This window comes from Condylura cristata, unplaced genomic scaffold (assembly GCF_000260355.1).
Source record: "Condylura cristata isolate star-nosed mole 26May11 unplaced genomic scaffold, ConCri1.0 scaffold00019, whole genome shotgun sequence".
NCBI lineage: Eukaryota > Metazoa > Chordata > Mammalia > Eulipotyphla > Talpidae > Condylura > Condylura cristata.
In genome coordinates, this window is record NW_004567120.1 from 22,471,015 (window position 1) to 22,484,952 (window position 13,938).

The 13,938-nt window shown below is 39.3% G+C and overlaps 1 protein-coding gene across 2 annotated transcripts in view; it reads right to left on the bottom strand.

Moving 5' to 3' along the window:
* KLHL13 (kelch-like family member 13) overlaps positions 1-13,938 on the bottom strand; it is a 103,712-nt gene that overhangs the window by 75,604 nt on the left and 14,170 nt on the right. Inside the window, exons 1-2 of one of the 2 annotated variants that reach the window (XM_012727275.1) lie at positions 4,133-4,178; positions 1,479-1,497 (exon numbers count right to left, since the gene is read on the bottom strand). The exons of the other annotated variant lie outside the window; for it this stretch is intronic. Coding sequence (XP_012582729.1) covers positions 1,479-1,483 — 5 coding nt within the window. The 5' untranslated portion in view covers positions 1,484-1,497; positions 4,133-4,178. Of the gene's footprint in view, positions 1-1,478; positions 1,498-4,132; positions 4,179-13,938 lie in introns of those variants that run through there. 2 annotated transcript variants of the gene reach the window in all.

Sequence of the window (13,938 nt, forward strand, 5' to 3'; positions counted from 1 at the left end):
AGAGGAACTTACTCAAATAGGTGCTGAAGGTAAATTAAGATGGTGAGACCTTAACACAGTCCTGGGCCCTGAAAGGAGTCATCATGAAAATTTTTAGCAAAGCAGATTAAAAATCTATGTGGCTATATTTTTTTCCCTGTTGTGCTTAAATAAATAAACAAATAAACAAACAAACAAATAATGAATAAATAAATAAAGTTGCATAAAACTGAAACTAGACATAGTTTTTTGTCTAGTTTTTGAAACAAATGAGTTTTGGAATATCAGATTTTGGTCCTCTTAATCACTTTTGAGGTTTTTGTTTTTTCACCCATGAAATGGACTCGATCCTAAATTTTTTAACTGTCTATAACTTTCTAAACTAACATTTCCAGTGTTTCTCCCCACCTTTTTGGCTCGCATTGATGGAAAACCAGACTGTACTTTTGAAAACAGAACTTGATCAAATTCAGACACATCACCAACCCGGCTGTGCCTAAATGTGACCATTGCTATATCTGTGAATGCCTGAAGACACTGGACTACAAATGAGGAAACCACTGCTTGCCTCATCTCATCTGAAGATGATTCAAACCCCAAACTAGAAATCTCGCTCAACTGGATTCCCTCAGGAATCCCAACTGCAGTGGTTTTCTTTAATCTTGACCTTTTCCCCTTTTGTTTCCACAGAGATTCTTTATAATTCTATAATCTTAACTTTAGATTCACCTACAAGAAGACCTTCAGAAACTGACCGCAACTATTTAACTGGATTGATCTAGTCCCAGGACTGAGAGACTGGCTTAAGGACACGAACAACTCAACTTCTGAAATGTGGAACATCTTGAGAAGTTCCAGATGCAAGACTGAAGGGAAGCAAAAATCTGCCACTCCACAACCTGTCATTGGAAATCAGTTTATTCCACGAGAGGAGCTCTGAAGGATGGGTAGGAGCTGTTTTGATGTTTAATCTAAACTTTTCTCTGTAAGGGTCTTTCCTAGGAAGATACGATCTCGTTATCTCTTTGCCGTGTATTTTGAAACTTAAAACTTTGTTTCCCCCTAGTAAGCCCCTTAGTTAAGCACCCCTATGCCCCACAACCTCCCTTGTCCTAACTAAGCTACTAAAAATGGCACATAAAGCCACTCTTGAGAATTACTCGGTCACAGTGGGCCTCTCCCATGTATACATGAGGTTGACATGCTATTGTTTAACTTCTTTTTGGCTTTTTTCACTTATTTATCTGCCTGAAGCGTATCTGATTATTTGCAACTCTACAAGAACCCAGAGGGGTATGGCATTATACCTTTGCATCCTATTATGGTGAACAAGTATAAAATTCACAAAACAAATAAAGCACAGGAAAGCCCAAAAGTAGCCCCTGTGCTTTTAAGAATGAGAAAAAATGTATATATTTGATTAAAGATGTATGAGTGCTCTGTTCCAATATGAGGATTATAATTTAGGCTAAAGAAAGTATCTCAAATCCCTTTCTTACCTCATTTCCTGGCCTCTCCCTTTATGCAAACAATGCATGGAGATATAAATGACATTAACATAATAAACAATATAAAGTATAAAAGGTAAGTTAACATAGGAAGACAATTCACAGTGTTACAGCATCCCCATAGAAGCGGGTGGAGCATCACATGCAGCAGCTCTGCGAATGGTTGCCACTTATCTGTGGCAGCATTGGACCACAATGCTCTGCATACCATGATACCATCCTGAACAGGGGGCTGGGGGGGGTGGCAGGTGGGAAGGTGGAAGGAGAAGCTGATATATATTGGAGGTGGAACAATGAAGAAGGGAGACACACACACATGGGTGAGAGAGCTTTCTTTGTCTTTGTGCACAGGGATAGCCAATCCCTTAGGACAAAAATGTGTTTTGCCCTTTAACAGTGTGGGGTCCTTGGGTACTCCTTGGTTGCACAATTTCATCAATATGATTTAAAATATGCATATGGGGGCTCCCAGGAGGAGCAAGGGGTTGAAGTGCAATACTAGGAAGCTCTCCACAGACAGTGCAGCACAAGGTCAATCCCTGGCCAGGGAGCTGACCCATATGGGGCAGCAGACCTCTCCTGACCCACCTGCTGCTCCCCTCAGCAGTGTACTTCAGTAGATCTGCCTGTTTTGTTCCCCCATTCTGTCTCTGGTGAATCTTCTCACCCCCAAAAATCTCAAGCCTGTACCCCAGTTATTGTATGCATAAATAAAATCTGAAAAAAATATGCATAAGGTTCTGGAGAAGGGCTGGAACCCCCTCCAGTTGTAAAGGGCACTGAGCACTGATACAGGTTATAACCACTGTCTTCTTTGGGTATGTACTGGGGTATGTGGTCTTATAGAAGGACGCCGTGATTTGCTAACACTGCACTTGAATTTGACTGTTGGGGCACAGAAACATAGTGTAAAGCCCTTACAGACTAGTTGTAAATATAAGTCATAAAAGCCTCTAAGGTCCTAATTCCTAAAGGAAAGATTAGTTCAAAAGCCAGAGCGAAAAGTCAGCCAGCCAGAAAGACAGACACAGCATATTAAAACAAGTCCCAGAACAATTAAAAGAAAATGGTAGCAATAAAAACAGGATTCTTTATTAATCAGTCACACATGCAACAAGAAAGCTTGATACTACATGAAATCTAATCCAAAATTTAGAATTATGCCTTCCTTATAGCTTTCATCATTTCAGTCTTCTATTCATGAACCTTCCATGACTTAGTATTTCTGAAGATGTATTTGTAAACTACACTTTCAGGGTACTCTCAATCCCAGCCCCACCTTATACATTCAGCCCCCTTTCCCATCATAGACCATCTCAGATTTGCACACAACTGGGAAATATAGTACTGCCTTACCCAGAGCTGTCATGGGTGTCATTATAAAAAAATTTCATTGCAGCTTATAGTTTTTGTGGATTCAAGAGAGAAAGACACAAAACAATATGGGGGGTGGGGGGAGAGGGAGGTGGAACAGAAAGGGAATGAGTGAAGGCTTTCCCGGTCCCAAAATATCTTTTCCTACAGTGCCAACTCTCTCCAACAAATTTTCTCTCAGGTCTCTCTCACTGCTTGCTCTGTAAGGCTGCCAGAAATTCCAGCAATTACAGGTTCATTTGAGGTTTTTTTTTAAAGCCTGTTAAAATTATAATAAGTACAGCTGCCAGGATGAGGTAGCTATCACTCATTCACACCAATGTGTGAATGAGTACAAATAGCAGAGGGCTTCTGCCCTCAGGGAATAGGCTGGTGGCAAGGCAGCACCTTTCAGAATCTTACAACCTTGGTGCAGTGCTATTTGAAGGAAGTTGGCAGTGGGGAGGTACTTGGGGGTGCAATAGAAAAACTGCATAGAGCTAGAGAAATTGGCATACAGAAAAGGGTGGAGAAAAGATCATGGAAAAATAACAAAGCTCAATTTCTACTACTCAACATTTTTTTTTTTATGCATGCAGAACTGGGGTACAAGCCAGCGGTGCAGGGGCAGTGAGATGATTCACCTGAGACAAATTGGGGAGCAGAACAGGCAGATCAATGAAGTACACTGCTGAGGGGAGCAGAGGGCAAGACAGGAGAGGTCTGCTCACCATGTGGGTCACCTCTGGGGCCAGGGATCGAACTTGCACTGAAGTGGCTGCGGCTCGCTTGCAGTGCTGCGTGCTAACCCAATGCACCACCAGGGAGGGCTCTCAACATCTTCTTCATAGAATCCACCATGTTTTCCTTGACCTTCTTTTCCCAGGTCCTAGTGTTTAGTGCAGTACTGTTCATGGGACAGACCAGCTATGCAAATAGATTAAATGCAATGCTTTGGAAATGACCGTGTGTACATGAGGGAGCATGCTCAAACAAATGATTGGCAAATAAATCTTAGAGAACACATGCCATTTTACACTGGGAACCACTTGTACTTTTCAACATATACCTATTGTCCCCAACCTCCAACCCCCAACATACACCCGTTAGGCTGTCTCTTCTGTTTTGAAGATTCTAGATGATTTTTTTTTCTGCCACCAGTCATTCAACACTTAAAACATTTCTCTTGCCAAGACTATGCCCCTTCTTTGTTCACACAAATGTTGTCTGTTTTTAAATTCCAAAGCAAGCTCTACCTTTCTGAAGATCAATTTGATTTTTTCAACACTCACCGCTTAGGGAGCAGGGGAAATTTCCCCCACCCCACTGGGCTCTTCTGAGACTGGATGAACAAATAAGTTGACATCACACACATTAGTAAAAGAAAAATTAGACAACATAATTACAGAGAATTCACATGGCTTTAAATTCTAAAAAACAATGGGTAGATTGGGGACATTTGTTCTGTGTTTAAGGACATGAGGTATCAAGGAGAGAGCGGAAGACTTCACATGACAGGCAGGGAGATGACCTCATCCTTATTCTGAAAATTCATTGAGATTGCCAAGTAGAGAGGTAAAATACTCACTGATAAACCAACACCTGGATGATACCCCACCAAGCTACATTCTTCTAGGTTGTTAGATGGAGCACTGATAACTTCCTTGATTACAGACAAGGCAAAAGCTTCTGCTTAGCTTCAACTGACTATTCTACATACCAAAGTGACACATTAGAAAAGGCCCACTTGACATTTTGAGAAAAACCTACCTGACACTTTTTGGGGGAGACTGATCCCACACACCATGTATAATCTTTTCAAAACTCTTCTAGCACTTACTACATATTATTCTCTCGATAATATGTACTACTTCTTCAGGTAAGCCTTATGTGTGCTTACCTCAGTTTCAGAAACAAAGACTGTGAAGAAGAGGTCTACCCAACATGTCCAGAACAGGATTTAGCATGACATTATTGTGGCACATGGATGATTCTGAGCTAAAGTTAGTCAAAGCCCTACAGACACTAAAAAAAAAAAAAAAAAAAAAGCTAAGTTCCATTAACTACCTAGAGGAGTGAAAATTGGGTGTGTTACCCAGAATTAGTATTTATACCAGAAGTAATAGTCCTATCATAGAAATCTATTTATATGGAAGATCAAACATGTAATTCAGAGCACCTGCTTTTCATCACATGGATCACCTCTCCTCATCACATGAGATCCCTCAGCTCTCTTTGAAGCCTCAGGCGCCTATCCCACTTGTTAGCTGAGAATGTGTATCATAAATTTGCCTCATTTTCTTCATACTGAACAAGACTTACTGACTGGAGATGATGACAATGGCTAACATTTGTTGATCACTTACTATGTGCCAAGTAGTGTTATAAATATTTTATCCATTTAATCAATTCACTCACTTAAGTTTGACTATGACCTTATAATGAAGGTACTATTAATATTCCCATTTTATAAACAGACAACTAAGGCATAGGAAAATCAACTGACATGGCTATAGTTACACAAAGGTAAATACTGGAACTGGCATTCCAGTATCTGGACCCCAGCATCTTGCTCCATAGTCTACTATGCAAGCCCTCCACTACACTAACTAACTGTGAGGCGTTGAGGGAGCACAGCAGTGGAGGATGACTGCCAGGTTACTGAAAAAGGCAGAGGCAGAAAGGCCACAATATATGGAACTTGAATACCTTAATAGTGGCATGTGCTATTTCTATTCCTTGTTCCTAATGTCAAAAGCAAACTCCTCAGTTCATTTTCTCCCAATATATTCTAGTATATTCCACAATGTTACTGATAACCCAACAGGTGCTAATTTGGACCTCAGTCTGTTAGTGCTTAGTTTTATCACTTGGAACATTCAGTCTCTTCCTAGAATTGTTTATAGAAGTAGCTTATTTCCTTTATAAGGTTGAAAATATCTAAAGCAAAAAACGCCTCATTCAGCTTTGATGAACAGCATCCAGGACTCAATAAAAATTAACTGGCAGGAACATAGAATATAATGTTTCTTAAAGTTCATATTATTCGTTCATCTATGAGTCGTCTTTAATGTCCTATCTGAGTGCTACCTTTATTATTTATTTTCTTTAAAAAACCCTTTTAAATTTATTTTAAAAAGAAAACTCTGTACTTATTTCTACAGATGGAAAACTACTAAAACTTACCATAATGAGAAAGCAACCATAAGAACAAGTGCATGACTCATAAAACAAGAAATGCTTGTATACAACCTAACATCACACTCTATCTTTCCTCCCCAACAGTGCCACACTCACTACACTATAGTGTCAAAAGATGAAATGAAATAAAAAAATATGTTTATATAATATAAAATTAACAATTTTAAATTGATAAATTCCATGGCATCTCATTTACCTCGAATGTTGGGCATCCTCTACACTTGGATATTGTCCCAAATATTTTTATCACTCCAAATAAAATCTCTATCCATTAAGTAGTTGTTCCTCATTCTCCTCTCCTTGAAGCCATAGGCAACTGCCAACATGCAGTCTATGGATTTATCTATTTTGATATTTCACATAAATGGAGTCATAAACTATGATCCTTTGTGCCTAACTTCCTTCACAAGCATGTTTTGGAGGTTCATCCATACTAGACAGATCTGAGTACTTCACTCCTGTTGTGCTAAATATCCTACTGCAGGCACGCACCACCACTTGTATGTTCATTCATCCATCAGTGCACATTTGAGCCATTTCTACCTACTAGCCCTGATGAATAGTGTTTCACTGAACATGTATGTACATGTATTTGCATGGCTATCTGTTTTCAATTCCATAAAGAAAAAATGAAAAGCAATGAGCAACTATATACCAGAGACATTTTACAGGGGTGGAGTGGGAAACGGGATCAAAAATGGGGTGTGGAAGGTGCACAGGACTATGGTGATGGCACACGGGTGAGTGGGTGGTGGGAAGTCCCCGAGGATTACAACCATAATGAAAAAAGGCACAAAATGAAGAATGATGTAAAAGTAAAAATAATTTCTAAGTCATGGTAACTCTATTTTAACTTTCTGAGGAATTCTTTGGGGTAGGTTTTGTGAAGTACTCTGTGTGTTTCAAAAGAACACATAGGCTTGGAGGGTTCTGAGCAATATGTATCTCTGAACATGTGACATGAAAGAGGGTCATTCTCATCATGTTATAAAAACATAAAGTTTTTAAAATTATCATTTGTATGATCATTCTTTCATCTGCAGTTAGTCCTTTTAAATCAGTAGAAAACAGTTCAGACAATTACTAAATCAAGTCTTTATATATTAAGATACCTGAATGATTTCATTAAAATCATGCCCTAGTGTTGATATTTCCATCACAGTCTGACATCTTTATATTTTAAAGATTCTGTTATCCATTGCACCACACTAGTTCAACAAGACAGAAAAGCAGACACAAAGAAGCAGACAAAGGCCTGATTCAAATTCACAATTACATATACTATAAAAACTTTGTGTAATGGATATAAGCTTGTTCTATCCCTGAATAACTGCAGCTATGCATTCTCGGACAAACCTGAGTAGAACATCAGTAATTCAGTTGGTCTGCATGAGGCAGTGTTACCTGCTCTAGACTCGATTTCATAATAATGTTCATGAAATCAGGCTTATTCCTCAGTAAGCATTAAAACACATAACACAGGCCCTCCATGGTGGCACAGCAGGTTAAAGCACAGCACTAAGAAGCTAAAGCCACCTCAGCATGAGTTCAATCCCCGCCCCAGAGGTGACCCACATGGTACGGCAGACCTCTCCTGACACACCCACTGTTCCCCTCGGCAGTGTATTTTGTCACTCTGCCTGTTCTACTCCCCACTCTGCCTCTGGTGAATCTTCTCACTGCCCCTCCACCTCTGGCCTGTACCCCAGTAAAGTATGCATAAATAAATAAATCTTTAAAAAACACACACATAACAACAACTGTTCAAACTCAAAGTGTGGGCCTGTGTACCACCATTACTCTGTGTCTCACCAGTAGCATGCACATCATGCTTCAAAAAACAGTAATCTAATAGCAGCTGCTTCTTAAAGCTGTACATGGTATGCCCACATATTTTATTAACCAAACATGATGTTTCCATCTTGTCTGAAAACTGACACAAGAAAGAGCATGGAACTCATCATAAGGGATTGCAAACCTGAAGAAGAGGTTTGTGATGAATCTGAAGTTTTAAACTTCCTGACTTCCTAAGAGAAAAGTGCCATATCTTTGGTGGGCATCTCCTAGAATCCAATTTGGGAAGACAAGAGCTTTCGGGATTCATGGGCACTTGCACTTTGCAACATTTCCACTGGGAGATGAACTCATCCTCAAGCTAGCTATTATATTTGATATCCAAAGAGCACCCACTTCTAATTTAATAATATGAACCCCTCTGCCTATAGTTAGCAATGTTCACCCTCTGGAATGTACTATACCCACTGACGCATATTCTACTCAAAAAGGAGAGAGTAAGTTTTTAAACATCATTTCCCTTTCCCATATAGCGATTATCATAGAGGGTCTTTCTCTCCTTGTTGTATGGAGAAAACATTTAACCAATTTTTCAGTTGCAAGGATCCATGGATATATACAAAAAAAAAAAAAAGAATAAACTGAAAAAGTTGCATAAAATGTAAAATGTTCTATCTTAAAGACTTACTGTCACTGACTACCCACACATAATGGGGAGTGCAGGTGCAGTGAGGGGTAGGGGAGATTCAATTTAAAATCAAATAAGTAAAATCTGTTCAAGCAAAATATTTTGAAAATACATCTAATACAACAAAACAAGGCAAGAAATAGAAGGAAAAAAGGAAAAGCTCAAATATGATAATACATGTAAAATGTCCACACACAGCACATTGTGTCACAGCAATTTAATAAATGGCTGCTTAGATCCTTCAAGATCAGGTGACTCTCCTTGAACTTTGGACTAACCGCAAATCCTCAGGCCACAATTGGATTATAATTGTTAGAGCTTCTATAATCCCATTTGTTCCCATATTTTATACCACTACCACAATCTGCCTCATCTAATAATTACATGTATGCATACATACACACACATATGTGTTTTATTAGGTTGTAAGCACCTCTGAAAGGCTCATGAAAGCTAGTACAATAAAACATAACTTCAACTGAAAACATGGATAACAAAAGTATTTCATAAAACCCAGTCATAGAACCTTATTTTTTTTATGTTGCCCTACTAATTACAAACTACTTCCAAGACTTTGGCTACATGATTTACCATCTTTTATTGCATTTGTCTCACTAAAAAGAAAATTGACACTGAGGAGGTCAAGTTGTCACTTGCTAAAAGAAAATCCTGGGATTACAAAGGAAGTTTATAAACGTGAATAAAGAGAGATGAGAAGAGTATCAAGTCTCAGTGGAGGTGGGGGCATGGAGAGAGAGAGAGAGACAAATGCGCAGGTACTCAGTGACTCCATGGGAAGGATTCAACTTGAGGGTACTGTAAGACATTCCCCTAAAGGACATTTGAAATGTGTCATCTTGGTTTTTTTCACCTACAGGCACAATGACATCATCCCTTAAGAATCACCTTGCAAATGATGCATGATAGTTCATGAGAACTTTAACTGGCTGTGTATGTCTGGTCTAATCAGGAAAAAGAAACTATACAGCAATTTGAAATGAAAGAGTTTCACATAAACAATTATTCACTTTTACAGGGGACAGGAATACCAGGGAGTTGGAGTGATGAGTAATTGGCTAGTAATCAGTAGGCAGAATTCTAAAGAATTCAGGAATCGCAGGTGTTAACAAATATTGCTCAGAGGGCTGGGATTGATCAGCCAAGGAAGAGACCCCTCCCTCAAAGGTCCACAGGTCCAACTTAGTACCCCTAGCTAGGATGGAAATCCAGATCTTATACGGAGAGGGCAGTGATGGGCAGACAATCATCTTCTGGAATATGCCAGAATCACACGACTTAGTGCGTGCCCTAAATTGAAACTGCTGTCAAGTGCCTTGCTAGAGGCACTCTGCTAGAAATTTTCAAGGGACACCAGGAAAACCAAGTGACCAATGAGTAAGGAAAATGAACTCTAGAGGGGACGCCCGGGCTGCAGCCCTAGCTGCTGAGCAAGCCCTCTCCTCCTAGCTTGCCCTTCCAGAACCAACTACTAAACTTCAATGCAGGTGGTAAAAGAAACAAGTATTTTCAAGGGCTCTGGCCCAATTTCACAGAGGAGGCAAGAAGGGTGAATGTGAAACTGAGGGGCAAAAAACCAATAATGAGTACAGTGGTTGATGGAGAAATAATATTTGTAAGGAAGTAAGAGCCAAGTTACAGCCCCGCTAAGTAAAACGGTGTTCAGTCAAGCAAATCCATATGCTGGAGTGATTTGCTAAGATAAGAACAATTAAGTTGCTATAGTGGTTTGATTCTATGTCTATATAGAATATAACAAATATGAACATGTGTACTAACTCATATCCAGTTATGAAGTTATAATTAAGGAAACGTGTCTTCACAAAATTTTGAAGGCAAAGACTGTTAAGTTTCTTTCTTAGATAACATACACTATTTGGATGCTAAAGAAGAAGTATAAATAAAGATGTCAAATGACTTTAGAAAGCAAATTAACAATGAAATACAGTGCACATGTGGTATATTTTAGCTATGGAAATTATTCCACAAAGTAACAAATTCTTTTAAAGATTTATTTATTTATGCTTACAGAACTGGGGTACAGGCCAGAGGTGTGGTGGGTGAGAGCAAACGGGTATTTCTAAGAACCAAAAATTAAGGTGCAATCTCAGATTCAAAGATGAATCTTTTATAACAGATAGATTTAACTTTCTGGGGAGAGGAACCCACTAAATTGTTGTTTTTCTTATTTGACTTCAGATCTGTGACAATAGCCATAACAAAGCAACTTCCATGCACTAACTGGCATCCGGGAAGCACTGCCACTGGAAAACATCCTACTTAGATGGTTCCATGTTCAAAAGATGATCTTTGGAATCTCTTTGTAGTCTGGGAGAGGACTGCATTCTAGGACAGGAACAAGTTAAGCCATTCAGTGACGGCTGTAGGCCACAGATAAATGATGTTTATACAGCAAAAGAGCCAGTGGTCATGTGGAACCCATCCAAGGATAGAATGTTTGAAATGCTTTTATTCCCCTTAAACTCCCTCTAGTAAACACAACAAGGTGCCTGCATCTGTGATCCAAACCTAGCTAAAAAGTTCTTTGATTTGTAAAGAACGAATGCAACAGAAAGAACATGCACATACAAGAATAAATCTATAAAAGCTAAAGCTGTATCCTGATAGTTAGGATACTGGACAAGGTAGGAGGAACACCGAAAAGTAAACCATCTTTTGCTGCCTGGTAATCTTAGGGTTTTTTCCAAGTGCTTATTTCTCAGTAATGCCTAGCTTCTGAATGTTTTGATGTATTAGCAAAACAAAACAGGACTACTCAGACATGCCAGGTAGATGCTACTGAATCAAGTATCCTATGGGTTAAGAGATCATTTAATATCTCCTTCAAAAGCCATCATCTGTGTCTAGACACACACAAATTATTCAGTTCAATATCTAATGAGTGTCTACTTTGCAAAAGTCACCGGGGCATATGAAGGAAATGATGACTAGTTTAGGAACAGGTCATTTTCCTCAGGGACTTCATAGATGACTCAGGAGACGCTATTTTTAAATGTAATTATTATGCAATGTGCCAAGTGAGAGGGCAGGTGTGTGGTCAAGCACTGTGGAATGGTTTATCACATAATTCTGTTAGAGGCAGGGAGTAGGGTTTATAGATTGTGCAAAAGCAAAGGCACTGGGAAAGATCTGAAAAAGCCCTGAGCAGCCTGAACCACAGAAAAGGCTAGAATATTTTCTCTTGCATGCTGTTTCCTTATATGGTTTCCAAAATATAAAGAACTCTACACTGTAAGTTAGGAGTAGGGAATCCCCATAAAAGATGCCATTGCTTTGATGAGAATAAATGTGATGCACATTAATTATCAGTCTTTTGTCCCCTAACCATTTGATGCCTATGCTTGGGATGAGTGCTCCGAGCTGGGCTCGATGCACCTATCAGGTATTCCAACACTACTGAAGAAGTACATGAGAAGCTGGCATATTTGGGACAGCAGAACTCATGCATATGGCAACAGCAGAGGATACTAAAATGCTAAGTGGCAGAAAATGGGGCCAGAAAGGCCCTTTGGGAGCCCAACATTATGAAGCATACTGTATAGCATACTAAGGAAATTAGACTTTTTGAATTCATGCGCCAAACCTTAAATAACCAGGTAGAGGTTATTGCATAATAGGTTTTTAAATTATCTCCATTCAATAGTGATTATTATGAGGAAAAAAAGCAGTGATTACACAAATTACACCGTAATTATCTGAAAAATCATCTTACTTCCAGCTGCCTCATTTTCCGACAGCTTATTCTATAATATAATTAAGTCAAGATCAAATTAGCAATAGTAATAAACCAGTAAGCTAATTAATATTAATCTAACAAAAAGTACTCAAGTTGACAAGTAAAAATGCCATAAAATATAATGAAGACATCGACTGCAGGAAAGCATTATTTCATAAGATCAAAAACAACAAAAAGTATGTGAAAACAAAAAACAGCCAATGGGAGGATGGAAAACATACAAATCATGTTTGGCCCTCCCTGGTGGCGCAGCGGGTTAAAGCACTGCACTAAGAAGCTTAAGCCGCTTCCGCATGAGTTCCATCCCCACCTGCCCCGGAGGTGACCACATGGCGCCGCAGACCTCTCCTGACCCGCCTGCTGCTCCCCTCAGCAGTGTAATTCGTCGATCTGCCTGTTCTGCTCCCCACTCTGTCCCTGGTGATTTCTCTCACCCTCCGCATCTCTGGCCTGTACCCCAGTTCTGTATGAATAAATAAATCTTTTTTAAAAAATCATGTTTGTGGGAGAAAGTGATAAGAGCTTAAAAGTCAATATATAGACAATGTTCATTCCCTTCTTCCCATTCCAAAACAGTCTGGTACAAAAGCTATTAATGGGGATAAATAGCGTGAGCATTCTGGGGGGGCGAGGGGGCTGAGGGCAGTGGGTGTTAGGTAGAACTTTCATGGAGCTTCCGAAGCTGAGGAAGGTGTCACTGCAGGAAGCCAGCAAAGATGGCTGCCTGGTGTGGTGAGTTGAATTTCAAACAAAAAGAGGAGGGTGTTCATGCAGGGGGACAGCAACCCCAGGCAGGGACTGCTGGAAGACAGCTAGGCTGCATGAACAGGTATTGACTACTGAAACAATGCTCAAATAGCAGGAGTAGGTTTCTTGATGCTAGAGATTAAGGGGTGGAACTAACAATGAGCTCTACGGTATTGGACTAGAATTTGAGGTATTAGTGGGAATGCAAGCTTTCCAATACATAAAATTGAAATATAGATATAAATGTACATGTGCCTATGTGAATTCATATGCACACACTGTATACAGTATACATTCAGAACATGGACATAAATGATTACACATATATCTCCCAGCTCTGTCCACTGAAAGTAAATGGGGGCAGCAATAATGAATAGCATGAACATACACAGCACATATATTTTGGTTCAATAAAAGAAACCAAGATAATTTACCTCTACTAAGGCAAAGAACATATAAGATAAACTGGAAAGCTACAAAGTGTACAGAAAATAGAAAATGAACTCAAAACGTAAGGGAGAATGATGCAGACAAGCTGAAAGGACACTTGAATGGCTCCTCACTTGCCAAATCTGGAACCATTTGGCATCAAAATAAACAACAGATTACAACTCTTTGAATAAAGTAGGAACACATGATTCCATACTGATACTAATAAATGAATGAAATACTAAAAGTTTGATGAGGAATGCGATATTTACAGAGCCTCAGTGTACTCCCCACCACCTGCCCAGAATTACCATTAGAAAGTGGACAAAGAGCAATTTTGCCATGAGAAGCCTGACAGACACCACATTAATTAACATCAATGTAGGACAAATCAAAATCTTGCATCAGCTGTTAGAATGCAATGAAAATATAGCATTAGCTTTGCATGATTCCTGTTAAAGAAG